Consider the following 26,073-nt stretch of genomic DNA (forward strand, 5'->3'; position numbering starts at 1 on the left):
ACTGCACTATCATTTCCAGATATGGCACTACAGTACTTAGCGAGACTCTTCTACATGGCTGCTGAATCTTAGACCGTAAATGCACAGAAGTATCTTTTTTCTGCAAACGTTCAAATAGGCTTTCGGCAAATTTTTAAATCACATTTGAACCATTGTATTGGCTTTAAAATGCATTTCATTTCAAATCAACGTGAAGCCATTTTTAATCTAATCAATTTCATTTAGGTAATGTATAAATTGTCTGTTATGTCTACAGTGTTACACTTCCGCCAAGGATATGCACAACGGACACAGTCTCTAACATCCTATGCACTGTCAGAGCTGTGTGGTGTAATGAACTTCTCATGTGCTTAAAGAATGATGCAGGATGCATGGCGAGACAACTGACAGCCCCGTAATGTGTTTCCCAGCAGCCGCCCGGCGACGAGCTTTCTCGGTGTGTCGCTCGCCATAAACCCACTGGAAAATCGATGGCCGATAAAGAGTTCTGTTCAGGGGGAGCCCCCTCTGATTAATGCAGACTGTCAGGGAGCATCATTAATGTATTTCTCTTTTAAAGAAAGTGTATCAAATGCTCATTGTTTTGTATTGTCTTGTCCAATGTGAGCAGAAAGGGAGGTGCAGGAATGGAGGGAAATTGTGACGAGAGGCTCCTTCTTGATTTTTCCATTTTTATGGATGAAGATATTTACTTGTGCTAAGGTCACAGAAATCAGGGATAAACAAGAGCTAAGTGTTAGCCTGAATGCTTTTAATGTAAAGAAGGCGTTAAAGTCTTTATTTACATACATCACAAGATTTGAATACATTTTATAGATGGACAAAAAATCAAACCATATCTGATAAACTTTACTTGCGTTTTTGCACATTTTGAGTCTACAGTTCTTAAAGAAGCATTACTCAAACTGCACAACATGCACTCTGTAAGCTATAATGAACTCAAATGTGCTGCATGGCAACAGAGGGACTGGGGTCAGTTTATTTTAACGAATATCTTGAATTAAATCTTAAATTGGTTTATAAATGATTCAACACCACATTTTAATCAAGTAGTGTTATTTAGCAATTTAAATTGATTGTATTTAAAGTGATTGAAATGACTCCTCTACTGGATTGCATTAGCAATTAGAGGAAGATAGGGAATTTATTTTTGTGTCGAGAAAGTGGACTCAAAACACAAAAACAGAATCCTAAAAGGATATACTATGTTGTCACATAGTTGCTCAATAGGAACAAAATCTTGACATTAAGGCTGCATTTACACTAAATCAGGAGTTGCGGCGAAAATGTCAGTCTTCCCGTTCATTTGAATGTGGGTAGTGATTTTAGGCTGCGGTGGCGGCGTCCGCAGGGAATGTGTGGCCTGCAGCGAAAAGCGGAATCAACTTTTGGCGAAACGCAACCCGACATCACGCTGCGGTGGCCATCACCTAACCTCCTGGCGATCAATGGAGTGGGGAACACAATAGAGACACAACCTGGCCATTTAAGAGACACTTCCACACCACCGCACAACCCTGCGCTAATCGCCACAGCGCCTTAGTTGGTGTGAATGCAACCATTAAAACCATCAAAAAGACTCAATAGAATTAACTGATGCAACTTTGCTGATCTAGCAATGTCTTTAAATGATCAAAAATGTGTAAATAAGTAGTTAGTTAGGCTCAACAGACTTAATCAGGGTTAGAGAAGAGGGACGATAATTCCATTGGATAAGGCTGCGGAGCATCATACACAAAATAATGTGGGTCCACTGGGATCAATGGCATAGCTCCACGTAACTGGACAATGAAGAATTAGGATGAATTAGATGCAATAATCAGAATAGGCCATGTCATATTCTTACAAGTTACACCAAGACATCCTAACCAAAATCTAAACCACTTTATAATGATGTTGAATTGTAATGTACAGAGCATACACCATCTTTACTAACAAGACAGTAGACTGAAAGGTGGGGAGATTATTTGAGTGCCTTAACAACCCTGCTAATTTAACTATCAGATTTTCTCTTCTTTCATTTTTCATATACTCCTATTCATAACTTTTATTAATCTATGTCTGCTCTTGGTTTTTATATGACCTTTGACTGTCTTACACTACATACATTCTGAAGAAAACAATGTAATCTACAGATTGATTGAAACAGGGAATCATGGTCTTTATATGCTTGCACTACAAGTTAAAATGCATCAACGGTCGATCAAAAACAGCGTTAAATTATATATTGTCAGTCCAACTTAATCCAGTAACCTATTGTCCTGCACCTTAGCAAACTAAGGGTTAATATCCTCTGGAGTCCAGCTGAGGATTAGGAAATGGAGGTTTAACTGCCTGTGCTAATGGTGGGTGTTTATCTCAATACTTTGTTTTGTCACTCCCCGACTCGCTCTCATTTCCGAAAGCTGTCCCTGGAGCCTCCACTCTTGTAATGGCTTAGCTTTGTGAGCACCACAGTATGGAGGGAAAGGAATAACAAGATTCTCATTTGGGCTTCATACACACTGCCCACAGATACATGTATAATTGGCCCGGTTTTCATTCTGCTCTGTTGTTAAATGCACTAGCTATTAGCGTAGTGGTATTGGTGCTGATTTCATGTGTTTGTTTAGTGTTGGAAGGTGTGCTCCTTGTTTGTTTGAGAATGTGCATGTAAAAGTGTGTGTGTACACAAGCGTGTGTATGTGTGTGTCAGATAGATAGAGAGTGTGCTCTATCTCTCTTTCCCTCCCTATTCTCTTCTTTCTGAGTTTGGTCGTGGTTCCCCTGGGGCCCCTGTCGCAGTAATGGCCTGCTCCTGATTGCTCTGATACAGGTTAGGAATATTGGCTTTAATGATGTGTAAAATGAGCAAGCAGTGCCTGTGACATTTACAGATGGCACCGCCTTGGCCTGTTCTTCCCAACTGCTCGTTAATTCACGGGAAAGGCAAGCACTTCTTTAAGTGAGTGCCTGATGCATGCATACGACACAACACAACACGTCCTACACACCAAACAATAGCTCACCTTGTGCACCTCTGCACCTTGTCATCATTTCAGCCAAGTGTTCACACAAATGGATAACAAAAATGAGTCCTCAAGGCTAAGAACTGTTTGCTAAGTCCTCTCTAAGGGTTCGTCACACCGGTCTCCAGAGGTCTTTGAGAGGCTTAGACAGAATAGATGCTGCGTGGCTGCCTGCCGTATAGACGGCACAGCTGGGCTCAGCATCAAACCCCCTGAGGAGCTAATCTGGTCCACAGGTCCTCGGCTGTGCATCTGCTGCACATACACAGCAATAGAGGAATCACCGTCCTCGGGTCACCCACTTTTCTTTCAGGTTTCACTTTGATTCTCAGGTAAACAAACACCTTTTAGAGGTATTAAAATTTTATGTACAGCTTTCTTTCAATGACGACCAGTCCGTGGTTGGAAGAAGTACTCTGATCCTTTACTCAAGAACAAATACCAATACAACAATTTAAAAAATCCTACTTAAGTAAATGCACAAAATTATTATCAACTAAATGTTAAAAAGTTAGTATTGAGGCATCAAGTAGCATTTTACTGTTGTAGCTGGTTGAGGTAGAGCTGGTACTTTATATACAGTTTGATATTTTAGTCCAGTGGTTCCTATCATAGGGGTCGGGTCCCCTTTAAAGGGTCACAAGATAAATCTGGGGGGCCTTGAGATGAAGTTCTGATACACAAATCTGTATACATTTTGCTAACTTGTGAAGGATTTGAGAAGTTGACCTTTAGTGCTTTATTTTATTCTATTTAACAGTTTACATTTATATGTAACCATCTCAGACTTTTAAAGGTGAAATCACTCTTTGGTAGAACTGCTAATAACTCATAGACATCTGTAAGGTGACAAGGAGCCCCAATCATCATCTTTTTTTAGAAGGGATCCCTAGCCAAAAATGTTAGGAACCATTGGTTAAATCCTTTAAAGTTAATTGTATTTTTTAAGCTTATTGTATGTTTTTTTAAAGTGAAATCTTAATCTTAAGTATTAGAAATGCATTTACCATCTATTTTTGTATCTTGAAGCATTCTCAAACATTCTGCTTATTAAATTGCTGTTGTGCATCAAATATCTGATGAATAGCATCTGTAACTAGGAGGTCCCTGAACAGTTGTGTGATCCATGCAAATGGTGGACGAAGAAGTGTATCTTTGTTACTATCTGCTACTTTGTAGCTCTATGGCCATTACGCTCTAATTTCCTTTTTATTATGCCGTGTTAATTAAGGAAAATCATATTTCGCTCATTCTTCACAGTTGTCTCCTCCGTTAGCTTTAAATTGTGTTCTTTCTTGTCCGCCCACTGGCAGAGCTGTGTTAATTTATTTCTAATTGGCAAGAACTTGTTGATTGTAGACTCGCAGATAGATTTGGTCAAGAGGTTAATGCTCACGTTACCGTGACAAGGTGATCGTTCCTCTGCTAGCCATGTGCTAACTGCAACCATTGAGTAATAACAGAAGCACTAATGGCCCTTTTACAAGCTCATCATGTCAGGTGCCTATAAGATAGCCGTGATGCCTTCGACACATTGTTCATGCTCAGATTTACCTTCTCTGAGAAGACCACTTTGACCTCAGCATCATGCTTACATGGAGCAGAATTACTTTGGCTTATGGAGCTGAATTGCCACACTGTGGACGGCATTAAAAAAGTAATATCAGTGTGCTGGAGCTGCATGTAATGACAATACCGGTGTCACACATAAAGATCCTGCTGCACATGGTCCTCTTTAGTGGCTACAGTATGTCTCACCTGTGCATTACTATTCATGGAGAATTAGATTTGTTTTCCCTTGTATACTCATCAGTTTAAGAAACCAGCCATCCATTGCTTTTTTAATCTCCATAATGAAAGTGTTTTAATGCCTCCAATTTATTGCCTGGGCAGCCAACAGAATAATTAGCTTTGTTCAGGTTTTAAAAAAAGATGAAAACACAAGTATAACAACATTTGAGTCTGGGAGCCACAAATTATAATCAAGTGCATTAGTTATTTTACCTGAAGTTATATTGGGCAGGAAAAATTGATTTCTACTTGTAATTTATTTTTCAGATTAAATGTTTTCTACTTATTTTTTTGCTTTTATTCTCTGTCACTTTTAAGTTCCTTTTTAAATTGACCATTTTGATTCCATCGAACCAAGTTTTTTTTAGATTTTAATCCCCACCATTGCTTTAAAATGTGTCACCCACCCTTTTTCACTGTAAGGGTAAATAAAGAGGCTTCCAAGCCTTTATTGATTCTTTGTGACCTGTAGTCGATTCCACAAACTAAATCAGATAATTGAAGTCGGTGTCGAGCTAATTGGATTATTGCTTTCCCCCTGAAGAGATGGCCCTCCACTGCAGCTCATTGGTTACTACATCAGTGGCGTTTGTCAGACATCTGTCATTTAGCAGCACAGGGCTGCGTCTCGCACCAAGGAGACTAAATTGATCATTAACACAAAGTTTAGTCATTTCTTTGATTATATGATTTGTCTGAGGATCTTATCATCATCATCAGGTTGCCATTATTGTATAACTACCGACATGCAGTTAATTTATTAAAAAATACATACATTAATACACAATACAGTACATATAGAATATATATATATATATATATATATTGTACATTAAACAAATTTATTTTTAATGTAACTTCTATTAATGATTAATGATAAAGCTACACAGAAAAAAAGCATTCCCCTCGTGTCTACTTGCCTCCAGTCCTCCAAATATGGTTTATGCAAATTAGATGACTATTTGCATAGACATAATTAGGTAATTACAAATCATTTGGCTATGAGCTCAAGCATGTGCACGGACCAGAGATGTTACATGAGTCACATTGTACAGTACAGAGTTAATGAATTGCTTCTGAACAGCAGAGGCATTACAGCATGTGTTGGAACATATGTTGTGTCAGACCTCTTGTTTGAAAACGACAGGTGACATTTTCATAAATCTTAGTTAAACACAATGAGCAGAAAAACAACTGTTTGCCGAATCACAATTTTCAAAGCAAACATTTTTGTGTTTTTTGGGGATTTTTCCCTTTATTCTATAGTGAAAGTGGATAGACAAGAAAGGGGGGAGACAGAGAGGGGATGACACGCAGCAACCGCAGGTCAGATTCGAACCCGTTAAATTAGTTTTCATTATATCAAAAACTATTACAAAACATTATTGGTCTTAATGTTGTCTTTTTTCAGACACTAATATATTTGCAATATTGTCAATATTCTAATTTACTCAAAAATCAATGAAATCTTAAAATTTAGTTTTGAGGTTTATGAAGAATGTATAACCAGTGGTAAAAAATAATAATTGTATTTTAAGGCCCAGTCCATCCGCGTTCTTTTCAGCATTTTTCAAATTCAAGCGCCCGCTCAGCCTAAGCAAAAAGCAGTGACATGGGTTTCCACAGTAAGCTAATCAATAAGGTTATGAATAATGTGACTGCTAGCACTAGCTGAGTCAACGTTAGCTATGCTAAGTTTTGGAAATAACGACACAGAAGCTCAGCACGAAGCTAACGAAACATTAGACAGCGGTAATGGTAGACCAGCAGCTACCATGTTCTGCATATATATATATATATATATTCTAAATATAATGTAAACTTAAATTGATATTGATTTTTTTTTGGTGGTCCGTTTTTAGGTGGCTAAAATATGTGTTTATATGTTTTGTTGGTACCCCCATCCACCGCATTACATATCGCTCTATTCAAAGCCACCACACTCCTTTTTACAAAAACTGTTTTTAAACAATTTTACCTCGCAGAACACAGGAGTTGCTACCTCACACAATAACACAAGCTTTGGTCCGACCTAATGTGGCGTCCACAGCTGTACATTGCTTAGCTTTTAGTCTGCTTCTCCAAACATGGGGCCGTGCTGACCGCCATCCAAATACTGTACTCTACTGAACTTTAATGAAGCAACGTCATCATACAGAAACCTACGTGAGGTCATGTGGGTTTTTGGAAGGGCTTGGAAAAACAGCATTTTTACGCTAAAACGTTCCTTCTTTGGCCGAAATTTGAATGTTTGGATTTGAATACATTAGGAACACTACTGGGAAGCTACAGAATGATATAAAAACAATAACAAAATCATGCATTCACCCTTTTAAAAACGATAAATTTGGCTCTGGTCATTTATAATCTCTAGGGTGTCATCAAAAGTCAACCAGGGAAATGTAGGGAATGCCAAAACCTAGACAACCTGATTGTATTTACCAAAAATATCTGGTTCTTTGATAATACTGTGTACATAAAAACATTGAAGTAAAAGTTAACTACAACTCCCAAGATCGGTTTCTCCATGGAACATCCAATCAGCTCGATGGTGTTTTAAGCCTCCAACGTCACCTTCCAGGCAGCTAACCCTGAACATAACCATTGCCGCGCTGCCTGGAAGGCGACGTTGGGGCCTTAAAACACCAAACACCATCCAATCACAGAACTTAAGATTCTCTCGCCTGCATCAATAACAGCGAGTGGAAGCTGAAGAATACAGTGTTTAGAAAATAGATAATTCAGTTTGCATCTTAAATTACTTTACTTTCAGATTCAGGATAAATGTTGGATGTATTCAACAACTACGGTGCTGTGTTTTGTTCACAAATTTAACGATGAAGTGTTTTGAATTTGCTACCACTCTGATTCTTTTCTTCTCCATGGCAACGGCGGCCGAGGCTTTTGAGTATTGTAGCATTTACACTCGTCCTCAATGCCAAAATGGTGGACAAATCATAATTTCTCAGAAAATAAGTTGTCATTTTTCTCCAGACCCTTTTCAATTTTTTTCCCCCTGTGGAGTCTCTGTACATTTTATGAAGTACGTAGACCTTTACAACTTTGGGATAGCTGCGAATTGAATGGATAAGACATCAAAAAAGAGGTTAAATCACAAAAATCAGATTTTAAGAAAAGATGATATTGTGTGTTGCTGCTGATTGCTGGTAATGTTTTTTTTTTTTGTACTCCAGCAGAAAGGAATTACAATGTATCCTAGCATTTATGAGTTTGGGATTTTGAGGCATTGTCAAACAAAACAACAGTGCACAAGAGGTGCAGAGAAATTATTTGAATGTTGCTGAGTTTAACAGAAGCCCATTTCATCGTGCATTCGTGCATGGATGGGCTACAGCCACTGAACTGTGTTGCTGACTTCGCAGAGTCAGATTGCATAACCGACATGCATGTTTCTTAAGTACTAATTTATTGTTTATTTCTGTTTTCCAGAGCAAGAAGATTCCTTTGAGTTCATGATTGTGTCGTTAACGGGTCAGACGTGGAACTTCGAAGCATCGACATTTGAGGAGAGGGAACTGTGGGTCCAAGCAATTGAGAGCCAGATCTTTGCCAGCTTGCAGTCTTGCGAGAGCATAAAGAACAAGGTACAGTAGTTCATGAAAGATAAGAAATATCAGAAGGACTGAACAGGATTGGAGAAAATCATTTAATCACAGCATTGTCATCATCCTACAATTCAGCTGCTTCATTTACATTCCTCTTTTCCCCCTCTTTTCAACATTTATTGCGGCCTCAACCTCCCCCACCCCCCTCACCCACTTCAAGCTGTCACATGTGGGAGGTTGTCAGACAGGTGCACCGCAGTGTGGGGGATCTCTTATTAGAACTGACAGACATCAGAGATAGAACACGGCTTGTGTCAGCATACTGGGGGGAGACAGCCTCATTTTCATTTTCATATTTTCTCTGCCTCAGTCTTTTCCTAAGACCTTGTCCCTCCCTCTTCACACTGGTTGTCTATGATTTGAGGTCCATCTATAATTGTTTGCCTTCTCTTACTCTTGCAATGATTAGTTCCTGCTGACTTATTCTCTCCCTCATTTCTTACAGTCTCGGTTAGGCAGCCAAAGTGATGCAATGGCCATTCAGTCCATACGTAACGTGAGGGGGAACAGCTTCTGTGTGGACTGTGATGCACCCAGTGAGTATAATTCTTCACCACAACAGCTCATGTTTCATTGATAAGGGTTCTTAAACATTTGATTTTTAGTGGTTAAATAAAGTTTTTGCAAGCTATTGGTGATAAGACATTGAGTCAATTGTTCAGTTCATCTCACTCTTTGACCTACAAGTACATTTATTTGCAAAATATGGATCCACTCGCTCGCTGACTGCCATTGAAGACCAGCCATTTGCACCAGGCACCGATCAGGAAAGAAAACAAAACATCTTGCACCTTGCTACTAACAAGCTAACGATAGCTTTGTTGAAGTGTTGTTTTAACTGTAGCAGCAGAATCGAAAATATGAATGGGTTAAGCCTAATTCAGGCCATGACCGTGAGGCCCAATAGATGATAGGACTTATAGCTTTGGACTCCCAAATGAAGAGCACGAAACAAGGTGCATGTGCTACAGCCTGCCAGCAGCGGGCACAGTGGTGTGCACAGCAAAGCTTTTCAGCAACGGCAGCGTGTAAAGCCGGCACCGTGGCTACTGCTAGCAATGGTAAACATATCGCATCGTCCATAGTGCAGCCTGTGTACCTGCGAGCTAAAAGTCTTAAATTTTAATCCTGGGGTTATCCTGTTTAAACCTATAATAATTCAAATAAAATTTGTATAACACGAAGATTCCTGTTTTTCTTCCCATAACTTATTTTTTGGAAGGTTAAATTGCAGAGTAATCCTGACAAAACGTTTTCTCCAAGAGAGTTTACAAAGATGAAAAAAGTTTTTTTTTTTTTTTTTAAATCTCCTGTTCAGACTTTATAAAGCTTCTCTTGTTACTTCTCTTACCCTATTGTTGTAATTATTTCTTATCCTCCATCATGCAGACCCAGACTGGGCCAGTCTGAACCTGGGCGCCTTGATGTGCATCGAGTGCTCTGGGATCCACAGAAACCTGGGCACCCACCTGTCTCGTGTCCGCTCCCTGGACCTGGACGACTGGCCAGTGGAGCTCAGCATGGTGATGACGGCCATTGGTAACTCGATGGCCAACAGTGTGTGGGAGGGCGCTTTGGAGGGCTACACCAAGCCAGGGAGCGACAGCACAAGGTTAGCATCCTTCTACAAATAAAGGCGCTGCTTAATGAAGCATAGAGAGATTATAGAATGAGAAAGCAGCATCGTATTCTGTCCATTACCTGCCGGTTATTAGCCACCCACATTTCAGCACAGGCAGTTCACACTACAAAATGCTCCATGAGAAGCACCAGGGGTCCATAAATGTCAGTCTGATGAGCCAAGAACACATTATTTTATGTTTGAGCATCAGTACATCCTGTACACACTGATCACAATGCCTCTGTTTTATTTGAGTCAGTACTTTGTTGGCATCTCTATCCCTCTGTCTCTTTATTTTAGGATATACTATCTACTATTTCCACCAGAGTATCTGTTGTCTTGTACGTCACTCCCTTTACTATATTGACTTGAAAATCATAATTCATGAAAGGAGTGTCTTGCTGGACATTGTTTTGCACATACCTGATAAATGCCCTGAATAGCTCCAAATCCATCAAGTTTGTCACTTGACATGTAAGCGCTAATCAGAAACAATCTTTTAATCTAAACCACATGTGAAACCAGCCCAAGCCCTTTGTTCCTGCTTGATATCGGTGAGAGTTTAATAGTAAGGAATGTGGAATTTCTCCTAACTTGTACAACTTAACCAGAGTTTTTTTGTTTTTTACTTTTGGAACTTAACAAGTAGCTTTCCATCTTTTTAATATGTATCGCTTAAATTATACTTTGCCACTTACCCCGTACGGCCCTGCCCTAACTTACCCCAATGACTATCTGCTCCCTCTCCTCTGAGGTACCCAGATCTGGTAGGAGGATTGTTTATCTCTTGGTGACAGGTGAGACCTAGTGTCCCAGTCTGACTAATGACCTGCTGTGTGGCTGTGCAGGTAATTAAGCACACCATTATGGCTAAACCCCACCCCAAGAGCCAGGCCCTCGGGCCCCAAGCTGCCGTGTCACATATCCATCACACAGGGCCGGGTCATCACTCTGTCTGTCACAGCAAAGACTGTCTGTAGGGTCTCCCTGGTGGCATTAGACTGTTTTAACATCACAGCTTTGTAACTTTGTTACATAAAGTGATATACCAACAGAGAAATATAGCTGCTTTCTTTTTTAGTACCACTGCTGCTGCTTCTGCTGTTGCAGCTGTTATGGCTAAACAATAATATAATATAAATACAATTTTAAGGCTTTACTAAGGGCCATGTTGTGTTGCCGGCTAATTATTAGTTGAGGTATTATTGATACCACAAAGATTAAGTTGATGTATTTGATATATTAGCACAGACAGTATAACATGTAGTTTAGCAGTATAAGCATGCCCTGTCATTTTATTGGTTAGCAGGATACCTCAACAACCTTTACACCAAATTTTACTGAAACTTGTCAAAGGTTGGGCCACAGAACAAGTGACTGTGTGGATTGTGCACCCTTGGTGGAGTGCTTTATTGTTGTTAAATTATAAATTGAAACTTGTCCTGAAACATTTAGTGGATTAATAAACTAAAGCTAATATTGGTAAAACCTGACCCATAATGACACAAATTGATATCCCTTACTAATGCATGGGGCCAGGGTTGGGAGGGTTACTTAGAAATGTATTCCGATACAATTACTAATTACTTACTTTAAATGTAGTCAGTAACTTAATCCAAGTATCACAATATTAAAGTGACGTAACTTGAGTACTTTGCGTTACTTTTGGATTACCTCAATGCCAAATATGGGCATAACTTGCACTGTACTGTGTTGTTGTTCCTCTTTTCTGCTTTAAATACAAAATATTGGTGAAATTTCCTCCCATTGAAAGCATTTTTTCACCAACATTATAAGCCATTATAATGAATTGCCAACTGTTAGCTATGATTTCACTTGAGACCAAAGAGGACTTGTGTGAGACTCGTAAAGTGTGCGCATGGTAGTATATTATTTTCTATTTTTAAAATTGTAAACCTGTTTATAATCCCCGTTTTTACTAAATGTATCAGTAATCTGATTACGTATTTTTTTTTCTCTGTAATTTAAACGGAGTACAGTTACCTTTCTTTTGTATCCTCCTAATTACGTAACGCCGTTCCATGTATTTTGTTACTCTCCAAGTCTGCACGGCTCTGGTTATGACAGGATCCATTTTTTTGTGGCACTACAGTACATAAGGCTCACTTAACTGTGAAAAAGTTCAAGCAGTGTAGGTGAGTGCCTTACAATCCACTTTCCTGCAGTTTCAGTATGCACTTCAAAATCACTGCTGGTCATACAGAAAGAATGCTGTGAGAGACCTTTTAATGCACACATACATATAAATAAAGTTTGCTAATGAACAGTTTTTCATAGTTTTTTCACTCCACCGGTAGTCTCAGGCCTTTTCCTCTTGAATCAATCCTGCGCTCTCCAGCCAGTTCAGAACTGAATGATTGCCTACAGTTATTTATTGAATGGTATCTGTGCTAAAGTGCTCTACTGTGGACTTGATGAAAGATTATTGATGTTGATTCCTCTACCTACCACTGTCAGTCCTACGTCGCCTCAAGCAGGATAGGTTCTTTATTGTAAAAAATCTGATCTTATCCTGCAGCAGCATCTCCATTAGTTTTCACTGTCAAACAATAAATCTCATTTGCAGCATAACTAATCTTTAGACAAAACACAGCAGGTGTAAATATCATATATGGCCACTGGTTATAGAGATGCTGATCATTTTGTTGCTCATAGAACATTGTACCCTTGTGGGTGAAACGCTGGTATTAAATAATTTTTGCTTTATCATGAATGATGAATTATAACCAACTTAATGGGATGTAGTTTTCTTATTTCTTTTAACACCATAAATCCTGACCTGACTCTCCTTCTGCTTATGGTCCTCTTAAGTTGAGCGGAGCACATATGAGAGGATTTTAATTGTGTCACATCGGTGACATGTAGCAGCTTTGTGATGGCACCCAAGCAGGCAGTGAGTGCATGGCTCCCGAGTCCCACTAAACATTAGTGACACCTAATCTAAACGATTCAGTAACTACCTGGATATCAACTCAGTGTCTGATTGAATGTCTCCTGCAAGACTAGTTTTACCCCCTTGCATTTTTGAGATTTAACTTAAAAGCATTCATCCACAAGATTGGTTTAGCTTATGATATTCTGGATTGAAAGAACACAATATATAGATTTGTCGTACGCAGATCCGCACAGCAACATTGGACTGATTACAGGCATCATAATGGGAAGATGATGATAATGGGAGGAAGCGTGCTTATATTCATGCACCTGTTTTCAGACCTTGTAGAAGAATGCATGGTACCACTTTCTAATAAGACACCCTTCATAAAGTAGTAAATAATGGCTTTTTAGATCAGTTAAAAGCCATTAATAGAAGCACATTTTGGATTGCCAGATTGTAAAAAAAAAATCCCTTTGGCTAGTGTCAAACCTCTATATTTAGTTGTAGTATTGCAGTTAAAAAATGTATTAATCCATCAATAAATGCTCATTTGTTTATCACTTTCTAATAAGCCATCAAGCCTACAGTTTGATAGGCAATAACGGCTTTTAATCACTATGTCTGCATCTGTGGGTGTTAATATTTTGTTAAAAATTGATTTTTCTTGATTTCCAGAAGGTAAGAAGTCAAATCTTTCAAACAGCCAAAGTCATTTTTCACAACCTGGCAACTCAAAAGTGGTTCTTATTCATGGCTTATAACTTATCTATAAATACTTAATGATGTATTAACCATAATAAAGCCATTAGTTACAATGTATAACCATTTTATAAAGGATACCTTATTAAAAAATACCTGGCTAGGCTACAGTTAAGTCCATAATAATAAATGTGTGCGAGCCGTGCATTGTGGATGATCTCTGCAGTCAGCATATTGGAGGGGAGTTGTTCTTTTTAATTAGCACCTGGGAGTCGTTGTGTTTTGCACATCACCTCTAATTGCTTGGCATGTTCTTGATAGAAAACACCACAGACTATTTTGACGGATACTGTGGGGGAGGTCCAACAGCTAACTTTATCCTTATCGTCTACTGGCACACACACACTCACAGTGAAGCACACACACACACACCTACACAGACACCAGTTCTCATTTGTGGGAGATGTCCTGGAGCGTGGACGGATGTGGACGGCTATCCCTCACTGACGCGGGCCTCTCACTGTCACCCTCTGTAGGCTCCGCGCCGCCCTCGGCCACAGGCAAGTAATAGCTCTGATGAGAGCCCTCCACTTTGTTTCAGAAATAATTTGCCACTCCTGCCGCCTGCAGGGGCTGCGTGGTAATAAAAATGAATCACACCGCTAACCTCTCCCAACCTGGACCCGCTGCCTCTTTTAACCCCTTCTGCTCCAGCGTTGGCATTTTTGCTGGTGCTCCCAAGCTGTTTGTGGCGTTTACAACATCGGTGCTGTGGCCATTAGATTCCTGTTGTAGGATTTGTCCACAGTGGCCTCTGTCCTCCCAAGTTTTTCCCCGAGACACAGAGCAAAGCTTCGGGGCTACTCACAGGTTAGGAGTGCTGGAACGCCAACTCTCAAAATAGCTTTTAGAATAGCCGGCCTTGCCAGGAGCCCTGGTGGAGGAAGAGTAATTAATTAAGACAAATGAATGATTGGGTCTTCCCATGTCCTCCCTCTTTCTCTCTCTTTCTCTCTCTCTCTCTCTCTCTAAATGAAACCCACAGGTCAGTAATTAGCCCTGTGTGGGAGAAGTGGTACCAGAGTCACTAATTGCCCACATGCTATCGGGTTTCAGAGCCAGGTAGACGTAGAGGAAGGCCTGAGTCATTATGGCAAAGTCTACTTAACTGTGCAATTTAGTTTTAATCTTGTTAGCATTATAAAATCCTGGCAATCCTGGCAAAAAGTTATTGTCTGATGACGTGAAAGAAAAAAAGATCAGAGCCTTTTATGTGACCGAGAAGTTGAAATGTGTACGTACGTGCAGCAGGCTGCATACATAAGCAGGGCATGTGTTATCGTCCCCTCTGCTTTGTATGTGAGGCGAAGGTTCAGCAGGGGTTAACAGCATGAGCATTTAAGGGTGTTAGTCTTGCTGGCACAAAAACACAGCCACTCCATCATGAGGAGGCTGACAACCTCATTAATGTCACAATATATTCAACTCATCCCTATGCCTGCCTTCGGCACCCAGATGCTCTCCTGGTTGGCCCTCTCTATAGAGCTCAACAAAACAACCTTTTGAATTCTGGTCATCTGTTCCGACCGCACTCTGGAAGCAAGAAAAGTGGCAGCTATTCCACTTGAAAAAATATTTGTCTTAATTCTTTTGCAGCTGTTCTTCTCAGAGCGGAGCATACCATGTCTACACTGTATGCTTGGGCCATAGGGGGCATTATTTGGCACTTTTTCTTTCCTGTGTTGCTTCTTCATTTCTGGCCCTTAGCAACCTTTGATGCTTTGGGGCCCAGCTTTCTGTCCCTGTTGTGTGCGCTTTTTTTTTTTCATCTCTGGCGTTCCCCTCCGAGCCCCCTCTCTGTCTTTCTGCTGCTGTCCCTCTTCCTCACACTCTGTCTCTTCCCTCCCCTCGGTTTGTGGAAGTGAAGCTGCTGTCTGCATGGGAATCCGTCCCATACAAGTTGCCGACCCCCACTGTGAGGTCTGTTCAGGCTGGTCAAACCCCAAGACCCCCCCTCCTCCAACACCAACACCACCACCATTTCTCTCCTTCACTGCATCTATTTGATGTGTCCGCAGTGAATTTGGATCCTTGGGGAAGAGTAGGAGGAGCTCTAGAAGCTTTGATTGTTTAGGAGGAATCAGTATGTGCTTGAAAGATGGGCGAGTGGTGGGACGGACATCCTTCTCTTCCTATGGACCAATACCTTTATTGCAGGCAGTCAGATTGGTCATTCTGTGGCTACACCACCGCTGGCTCCACCCTCGCCGTCTCAGTTTCCCTTCCCGTCCTATAAATTCCTGTTTGCCTTTGTCTTTCAGGCTTGACTAATTATGCTTGTTTGTCCCTCTTTATTTGAATTCAGTCATGTGTTCTTGACTCCGTGGGCTGGGTTTAGGAGAATCATTCCGCCATTTGCCACTTAATTAAGTCAGGGTCAGAATCCATTGCTCAACGGAGAGCTGAAAGGACAGAGCTCTAATAGAATTATAAAAGAGGCCTTTCTCTACTGTTAAGGCTGCCTTTATCTAGGTGGGCTCTGCATAGGCGAATTAAAGGGGACACCAGCTCTGGACAGTAGCCCATTTAGACTCAGTGAGCATTTTGATGTTTGCCCAAGATTTCTTTCACATTCAATCTGATAGAAAGTTAAACAATGATTATCCGCTTTGAGAAAACTCTGAATGATGAAGGAAGTTTGTCATGAAGCAAACACCGCTTGTTTTGAGTTGAAAGAGACACAGGCATTTTTATTAGGAACTTTAAGCTCCCCTCTGTCCCCTAAGCAACAGAGAAATTTAGAACAAGTATGTGCTCAAGTCAGGGTGGGGAAATGGGTGTCTGTTTGTGCCCATGTCTGGATGTGTATGTGTGTGTGTATATAAGAGTAACCATCAGTTCAATTTCCTAAATATTCCCTCATGCTGTGAAAATTCTCCTCCTTTCCCTCTCCAACTCCCCTCCTACTCTGTCCTGGCGCTTTGACATGCTAAATCTGCTGATTTTATTTTTCTTCTTCCTGCGGTGAGGAAGTGTCCTTTTCAAGGGTCTCAGTTTTCCATGTGACTGTCTAAACCCTACCTCTGTTTGGATTGTTTTTCTATTTCAAACAAAAGACAGAGGCAGGATTACCATTTCACTTCCTTTCACACTCTGTCTTTCAAGTGGCAGCAGTTTAGGAATTTCTTTAAAAACCACTGCGTGGCTGCTTTTGCTTTTATTTATTTTTTAAAAAGTAGACGGTGTAAAAAGAACTGTGGTTGAATTCAGAGCTCAGCATCAGCAGTGAGTGAGGCCTTTTCCTGCAGGTCCTCAGGGCTGATTTCGTAGCGGAGGCTAACAAAGTGTCCTTAGGGCTCCTTTCTGAGATGTTGACGTCTTCTTAATGGCTCTCTTCAGCCTTTTTGTTTCACATCTTAGTGCTAACTTTCTGCCTCATTTAGCTCATATGAATTCACTGGGCTCTACAGATTGAGCATCTCATTCATGGTCTAGCTTTTTGAAACAAACTTTGGACAACAGCTCTGATTGTTTTAAACCATGCTTAGATTTTATTTATTTTTTTGCCTTGAGGATTACATAGTTCTAGAGTTTTCAGACATACTTTATCCTCTTTAGCAGTAAAAAAAAAAAAAAAAAGCCACTTGTTTTCAAAGTGTCCACCGGAAATAAGAGGGGAGGGCAGGACGGCCCCTTCCTGTTCTGAGCAGTCTGCCTGTTCTAAGGCCAATTGATTTGCTAACAGGCTTGTCCACACATAATGACTGAGTAGGGATTGATGGAGGTATTACACCATAAAACTCTGAGCCACTGCAATTGCCTGCCATTAGAGCTGTATTGTTGCTCATATAATACCCTCACCCTTTAGAAAAGATTTTCTTTTGGTTTAGCGGGGTAAAGGACTTTCTCCTACACATTTTCCTCACAAAAATGCACCCATATGCTTATAAATGCAATAGCTTTAAGACTGTTTCAAGATGTAGGTTAAGTTGCTTTATGAGCTTCCGGTGGCGTTTTGCAGTTAATCAATCTGTGCTGGGGCGCTGATAAAGAGCTGCACCTCTTGCATCACATCCTTAACTCTTGTAGTTAGGTGCCGGAGCCAGGCTCCTCTGTGCAAGACAGACTGTTCTGTTCTGTGAGCCTGGCAGCTGACATATGAGTCTGAAAATGGTTGCTGTCTGTGGTAAGTTGGCAGCCTTGACACCTCACTGCTAAGGCCGTAATAAAGGAGAGTGACTAATGTGGAACTTGTTACTATTGTTAAAACTGCTGCTGTAATCTAAAATGATCTATTTGGGGATATACTCGAGGTTAGTTCACACAAATGACAAAAGAACATGTTTTCTCTTTTATCTCTAGTGGTTCTCTCTGACATTATCCTAATTCCACTTTTCAGTCGGAGCTATATCTTCATTAGAAAGTATTTTCAAAGAGGTCTGTGGGTTATTTAAAGTAACTAGGACATTGTTTCAGAAACGCGATGTTGCTGTTGAATTTGTTTAAAGGATGAGGCTGGCAATATTCAATATTTTTACTTATTGTCGACAAATCCCATGAAAATACCAGAACCAATAATGATTTATAGTAATAGTATTGTTTGTTTAGCCAAACCCTGATACAGCTCTTACTCTGTGATAGACCTTCATTGTTGTTCAATAACACATCAGCGAGCCTCACTGCTGCACTGTTGTTTATTTCGAGTCAATCCCACATACACTATTAATGTGTGGACTGTTTTTGAGGATTTAAGTTTTCAGTCAATATGAGATTGGGGCTGAGAGCCACAGACAGGGTAGGGAAAACGGAAAGTATTGAGAGGAGGACTAGAACATTGTTGGTTTTGGTCTTTTTATGGGATTTGTTTGATACGAAAATAATATAGAATAACATCAGCTTAATCCTTGTCTTTTTACAAACCTGTTAGCACCACAGACAAAAGTCCATTCATCTCCATTGCATCGAGGTGGAAACAGAAATCTTAAGGATAAATAGCTCATGTAAAAACAAATGCGTCTGTGTGGCTAAATACTTCTTTTGTAAATTGGGTGAACCAACGCTTTAATACATTATATAAATATATAATTTAATGTATAGATGTGACGTTCCGCTGCTCATTTACAAGGTTGAGTTTGGTAATTTGTACTGTTGGAGTTTGTTGTCATTGGGATTATGATGAAATGGAATTGAAGTGAATTAGATTGTCAGCTTGTACTTGCTGCTAAGCCTCGGCCCGTTGATAGAGAGTCCCTTGAGAGCCTTGTCACTCTAGCCAGCGTCGCCGCTTTAACTTATCCGCACAAACCTTCTCCTTTCTGTCACTCACCCACAAATCCAAACAACGGCCTCTTTCTGCTCCCCTTATCACACCGGCTGACAGGGTCACAGGGTTAGTGCCACACTGGGCATGCTCAGTCATTCACATATTGATATTGATTTTTTTTTTTTTCTTTTTTCTTATTTGGACAGTTTGTATGTGGGCAGAGAATGAAACGGGGGGTCAAGATGGAGAGCAATAGATAGAATTCTGCCTGGCGATGGAGGATGGAGCCTTCCCTCAGCCTCTATTCTCTGCTGCAGGCTGAAGGGAAGGAGCCCCACATCCCACCGTCCCTCTCTGGCTGCCATTCAGCCCCATCGATCTGACTCAGGGCCCAGCCACCCCAAGGGAGACCAGGGCTCGGAGACACACTGCCTCTTTTGTGGAGGGGATCCACCAGTTCAGACTGACAGCCGACAGTGCTGATAAAAATACGTCCCCCTTCCTTCCTGTATTGTCAGCAGCAGACATGCTGTTCAAGATGTGTAACCTTTAGAAAGCTGGCCAGGCTCTCACCATCTTGCTGTCGACCTTAATCACTAGAAAGTGGAATATTGCCCAAAGCGTCACAGCCTTTGGCATTCTCTCATCTCTTCAGCAAATCTTGCTGTATTATTTCCCACTGTGATAGTGGAGGCTAGTGGCTTTCATGTGCTCTAATAATTTAGAAACAGCACTTTAGTGAGTCTCTTAGGCCAATTACTGTAACACCTCCCCTGTGTGTCTGCACACCTTTTTCACATGGCTTTGTCTCGAAATCACTGTCTCAAAATTATAAGATATATGTTGAAAGGTATTTAACTTAGGTGCTAAATTGTGTATATATGTTCGGCATGTTTCACCCAGCCTGACCTGTAGCGTCCCTGTCATTTCCTTCTCTCCAGAGAGGAGAAGGAGCGCTGGATCCGAGCCAAGTATGAGCAGAAGCTGTTCCTTGTGGGACTGCCCCAGTCGGACGTGCCCCTGGGGCAGCAGCTGCTTCGGGCGGTGGTGGAGGATGACCTGAGGTTGGTGGTGGTACTGCTGGCCCACGGCACCAAGGAGGAGGTTAATGAGACCTACGGGGACGGAGACGGACGCACTGCTCTGCACCTCTCCTGCGCAATGGCCAACGTGGTCATCACACAGCTGCTCATCTGGGTGAGTTGGCTCATCCGGCTTTGAGGGGAACAGTCAGAGGTGGATGAACATTGTTATTGTAGGCATTTAGTGTTTGGGCAAGTGATTAAGGAGTTTAGGTGTGAAAGGAAGGACTTCCCAACAACCAGCAAACCGCCAGATGTGCTAGTTTCTTATTACAAGTCCCTTCAACGGACACCAAGTGTCTAAAACATGTTTTTTTTTTTTTTTTAAATGACTTGGATCTTTATTTTTCATAGATAGCATAGCTATATTTTCTATAAGTTTTATTTAAAAGGAGCATTTCCTTGATGGAAATTTCTCTGGAAATCGGTAACTACTACATGTAGCTAAACTCTAAATAAAGTAACTGTCTTAGCTCGGTTAGTATTAGATTGCATACTTCTTTCCAAGAAACACCTCAGGAAAGTGCTGAGAATCCACAGACCCATAAAAGAAAGTGTTCCCATTTATTTCACAACATGATGGTTTAAATGCTGTTTTAAAGCCCTCTCCACACTGCTGGGTATAAATAACAAACACTGAATCATCTAATTTTTTTTGGCCTAGAAAGTAGTCCATTTGAAGAAGAAGAGATACTTGTATTAATCCCCAAGGGGAAATTACATTTTACATTCTGTATTTTTATTTTTTTTACTTATTAACACACAGGTCCGAAATACACACACATGCAAAAACAGGACCTATACATGCACTAATTGGAGAGATGTCAGAGTGAGTGGGCTGCCCATTAAAGGCGCCCCAAGGAGGTGGGGGTTCGGTGCCTTGCTCGAGGGTACAATGGCTTAATTCCCAGACAGAACACAGCTAACTCAGTAGTAGCTACAGCATTGAAAACATGTTGTGTAGCTAGTATTGTTTTAAATCGCAAAAAAAAATATTACAAATTCTAGTTATGATTTAATGGAACCAAGATTGTCCAAGATACCAAATATGTCAGTATTTGTAAATTTGTGGAACGGGAATGGACACGATATCTCCATATAACAAACTGCAGCATTGTGGGTTTGAATATTTCACCAAACACCAAGCATTATATACTTCTACTATAATTGACCTGTTGGGAGAAGCAGATACAGAATATACTGTAAATCTGAAATTGTCATACAATGTTATACAACTTCAATGATACTGCAAGAAAATGTTCAAGGGTTTAAGAAGTTCTTGGGACAAACAGCTCTAAAAATGCTTCTGCTTGTAGAAAGTTGAGAGAAAATTGAGGAAAGAAATATGGAAAAGTCAAATGAGCTTCTGAAAAGAAATATAAAAAAATGTTCTAGTGCAGAGTGCTTGCCTTGCATGTGTTTTTTTGTTTTGTTTTTTTTAAATCCCATGTTCATACTGTTTGTAAAACCCTTTTTGCAAATAAATATTGATGATCTGCCTTTCATACCCTTCATTTTCTCCCACAGTACGGTGTGGACGTGAAGAGTCGGGACGCTCGTGGCCAGACCACGCTGTCCTACGCCCGGCGAGCCGGCAGCCAGGAGTGCGCAGACATCTTACTTCAGCACGGTTGCCCCAACGACACAGGCAGCCTGACATCAGTGCCCACGCCCAACATGAGCCGCCGCAACCCCAATCCCAATCCCAACATCAACAACAACAACGCCCAGTGTGAGCTCAACCGCAGCATCAGCATCATGTAGGAGCCAGTGAGCAGCCACAGACAAACACACCAACAACCCCGAACCCACTCGTCTCTTCCCAGTACTTTCTCCTCTGTTTCACACTGTGTAACCCAGAATCAGTACCAATGGAGAGATAACAGGAGCGATGGACTCATTGTTTATATTCCACTATGCCGTAAGAAGTGGGTGTTTGGGGTTCGGACATTGTACATTGTTTGTTTTATATATTTTTTTTTATTTGTTAAATTCATTCAATCTTGGTCTGAAATGATCACGATCAGCTTTAAGCTTTTTGTTTTGTAAGCGCCAACCAAACAAATGACTTACTTTGGCATTCATACCTACCCTACGAAAAGCATTTCCTTAATGCTTGAACATTTCCTTTTATGTCTTCCCTTCTGCGACGTGAACTGATTTTTATAATGAGCTTGAAATGAGAAACTTCCTTCAAATTTCCAAGCCTAGGCATAATAACATAACTGTGAGGAATAGTTTTACAAAACACTGATGTGGGAAAAACATAATCTTTCATGATCTCAGTAGCTGTTAGAGCTTTAGTAATGATGCATGTCTTCAATACAGCTATCAAACTCTTGACATACTATTCATATACAAAGGCAAATCAGTTAGTGTTGAAGAGTCCAAATGATTTAGATACTTAATTCACAGGAAAATGGATTTGAATCATCATAAAGGAGTTGATTGCAGAATTCTTATCGGGTGAAAGTGAGTCATTTCCTTCACCACCATTATCGCGATCCTCCAGTAAAAGTGTCCGTGACTGTAAAGGAATTAAGGGGCATAATGTTTTATGACCATCAAGCCACATGGCTTTATAAGCGTGCCTCTTCAGACTTCATTCAAATTCAAAGGTTTGATTGAAACAGTGAAATCGTACCATTAATGATGTCTTTGTTGGAGTAATTTTCCGATTGACTCAATTGTGTTGAAATTAGATACTGGAATATCCATTCACCTCCTGTGGCCAAAGGCTGTAGAATCGGTACTCTCGAGAGCATTTCCTCTAATGTTGCTGTGAAATACATATATGGTACTGTGTGTTTGTGTTTGTGTTTGTGTGTGTGTGTGTGTTTGTGTGTTTGTGTGTGTGTGTGTGTGTGTGTGTGTCCGTGCGTGCGTGCGTGCGTGCGTGCGTGCGTGCGTACAAAACTGTACAACACGTGTGCTTACGTCTGTGACCGTGTGCAGCAGAGCGCAACTGGGCATTTCTGTTCATAAACATTGCAGAAAGGACACCAGAGAAGGAGACACCTGTAGTGAAGATTTGGGAAGATAACTGTGTTTTAATGTACAGACGTCTGTAAAAAAGTAGTTATTGTTCATTCACCTTATTCCTTATAAGAACAGTTTGAATTTCAAAAAAACAAACAAAAACAACCCTTTTCTTTTCCTTAAACCTACGTGTCAGCCTAAAAGCAGAGGGTTAACGAAATGCATTCAAGTGACTGAAGTGAGACATTTAGGCATTAGAATGAGCAAGGAGGTTTGCAGAGGGATGTATAATTAGTTTGACCTTCTTTGCATTAACACAAATGTACAGTATTCCACTGACATGATAAGCCAAGTCATTTATAGCAAAGGTAAGAAATTAATTCAGGTGGAGTTGGCACAATGTCTGCAGCGTATTTTCCTTATTATTCAACTGCCATTTTTAAGGTTTTAAACCGTCTTGATTTTATGGGTTTACAAAGGCAGAATATATGTTTACAGAGTAAGTTATTAACTTTTTGTAACTTATCATTAGGATTCTGTTGTTGCTTTACAGTATTCCTTTTCAGAGCCCATGGTGAATAAATATGTGGTCAAACAAGGATGTTTGTAAATCAAAGAGATTGAGATATTGTAAAGGAACTGTTTGACTTTCTTCATCATAAGATTGGTACCACTCTCAGGTCTGTGTGTTAACGTACGGAGCTGGAGCCAGGAGGTGATTAGCCTAGCCAAGCTAACCCTTAGCCTGGCTTAGCATAAAGTTCCACCACATATCTTCCTCTAAAATTTTCGAACTCTGGAGAGAGCCATGCTAACCGTGTCTCCCTGCTTCTCCCAGTCTTTATGCTAGCTAAGGTACACTAAGCTAAGCACCTCCTGGCTCTAGCTCCATACTTACCGCACAGGCATGAAAGTGGTATTGATCTTCTCGTCTAACTCTCAGCAAGAAAGCAAATAAGCCCTAAAATGTCCAACTCTTTCTTCAAGACATCCCAAAAACGGCCGCAAATTCAACCAGATACCTTCAAATTTACTTGTACTGCATACATACAGTGGTACTGGCCTTATTTCTGATTTCTACTTGACCAACTTAGAGTACATTTCAGTGTCCGAGAGGATTATTGAGAGGAGTTTAATGTGTATATTGATTACCTGAACTGTAGATGATGAAAAAAATACTTCCTGTTTGTACCTGAAGTGTACATATTAGCGTAATGCTTTTATCTGAAGACAAGCTCCACCTGGAGAAACAAACTAAACTGGGTTTAGGTCAATGGTCCCTTTTGACCCATGAACCATATTTTGATATTTTGTTTTTTTTGTTTCTCTTTAGGCCTATTTTTAAGGTACTTCGGTTTGGTATCGACATTACCCGACCATCTTTGGTACTTGTGTATAATGATGTACATTTGACATATTTATAATGCAGTTTGTATATATCTTTCTTTTTTGTTGTTGTTCAAGTTAATTTTGTAATTCCTTTTACGTTCAGAACGTGAAACAAAGCAAAAGCTAAAGAGTAACTTGTTGTATGCTTGGATGCTCAGCTGACTGTTGACCTATTAATAAACACTCAAATAAAACGATGTAGCCTTCCCTGCATTTAGGGAAATCAGCACATTTGTCTAGTATATGTGTTCATCCATCACGCTCCTGCCGCTTCTGTGCATGACCTGCTGACGAGGTGAGACTCTTTTAAATTAATAGTCTCACTATCACTTCAACACGTACTGCCATTTCATGTTTTCCCTTTTGCATGTTCCTTCATCAAACTTCCTGGAGAAATTCAATGTCACTGGAACAGTCCTGTTAATGTGTCCAAGAAAACTCATCCAAGCCTGTTATGAGGTAAGTAAAGCAACCTCTCTCCACTTCCTGCTTGTGGGACCCCCAACAGTTGGCTGAAAGAGGATTAAGATAAAGAGCCGGGCTTAGTGTCAGGCAGCACATCACCGTGGGGAAAAGTGAAAGGTCTAAGTGTTCATAGGAGTCAAGCCCTCACTAATCCACTTCTTATTTCCTGCTAATCTTGTCTCAGCATATCTTCATCCCCTTCCTCTCTCTGTTGGCCGGCTTTGTTTGAGCTTTATCACCTGGTTTCTCCTTAATGTTTCCTCTTCCTCCCGCTGCGCTGGCTTGACATGGAGCCACAATGCTCCGAGTCACGCTTAAAGGCCCTGAAAACTTATTTTTTCAATCAGCTTCCTTTCTAGTACTAATGGGGTCCTGCATGAGAATAAGAAGTTTTGGTTATTTCACATGAAAGATTTCTGTATTTATCTTTTTCTCTGTGCCACTGGTTTGAAGTGGGTGTGGCCTATTGCAGCTGATTAGCTGAGATTTTGACTGTTAAGCTATTAATAAATAATCTTTACTTAACTTTGACTTTTGCACATTTTTAATGAATCGCCATCAATACAAAGTGTTATTGAGAAAAACTTAAACCTCCATTAATTATTTTTTTAGCTACTTTGGGGCAGAGGAAACAAGCTGTAAACACTATATTGACATATCAACTTTGAAGTTGATATTGGCAAATAGTTGCCTGTTTACACATCCTGCAGATACGGAGCAACCTCAGCATTTATTTAGAGTCGTGCTTGTGTCCCCCTGACAAATGTAAGTCCAAGGTCACTCTCCTTTCAGCTCTGTTGTGGTCTCCATCAGCTCCTGGGGGAAATCTCTCTTTAGCTGCACCCTGTTCACCAGCTAGCCGCCCACTGTCTGCTATTGCCCTGGGCAGGTAGTGTACAGTGGGGTTTTTAGAGCTTTCTTTTGTGCTTGCAGCTCTGATGAGAATGCTGAAAGTGAACCAGAACTGTAATATGGGCAGGATACCAAAACAATGAGATTAAAGACACTAAAACTGCTCTAGCAGTTCAGGGAACTGCAGAGTTGGGTGATCATTCTGTGAGTTTGTCACTACAAGCAGTCCCTTTCACATAAACCTGTGCTCTATTGTTAATATGAAAATATGTATTCTAAAAGCATAAGATTTGAAGTCTTCAGGGGTTTAGAATGTCAACAGGCCTTGCTTAAACAAACCTGAAATGAATCATATTCACTCCACATCTCTTGATGATCTCCTGTAATGTATTACTGTGC

At 40.5% G+C, this 26,073-nt stretch overlaps 1 protein-coding gene across 5 annotated transcripts in view; it reads left to right on the forward strand.

Annotated features, from left to right (window-relative positions):
* agap3 (ArfGAP with GTPase domain, ankyrin repeat and PH domain 3) overlaps positions 1-24,583 on the forward strand; it is a 121,165-nt gene extending 96,582 nt beyond the window's left edge. For all 5 annotated transcript variants that reach the window (XM_078264002.1, XM_078264003.1, XM_078264004.1 and 2 more), the window contains exons 14-18: positions 8,250-8,404; positions 8,871-8,961; positions 9,815-10,037; positions 19,849-20,104; positions 21,517-24,583. In XM_078264002.1, coding sequence (XP_078120128.1) covers positions 8,250-8,404; positions 8,871-8,961; positions 9,815-10,037; positions 19,849-20,104; positions 21,517-21,753 — 962 coding nt within the window. In that variant the 3' untranslated portion in view covers positions 21,754-24,583. The remainder of the gene's footprint in view (positions 1-8,249; positions 8,405-8,870; positions 8,962-9,814; positions 10,038-19,848; positions 20,105-21,516) is intronic.
* Positions 24,584-26,073: the final 1,490 nt, after the last annotated feature.

Source organism: Sander vitreus, chromosome 12, assembly GCF_031162955.1.
Source record: "Sander vitreus isolate 19-12246 chromosome 12, sanVit1, whole genome shotgun sequence".
NCBI lineage: Eukaryota > Metazoa > Chordata > Actinopteri > Perciformes > Percidae > Sander > Sander vitreus.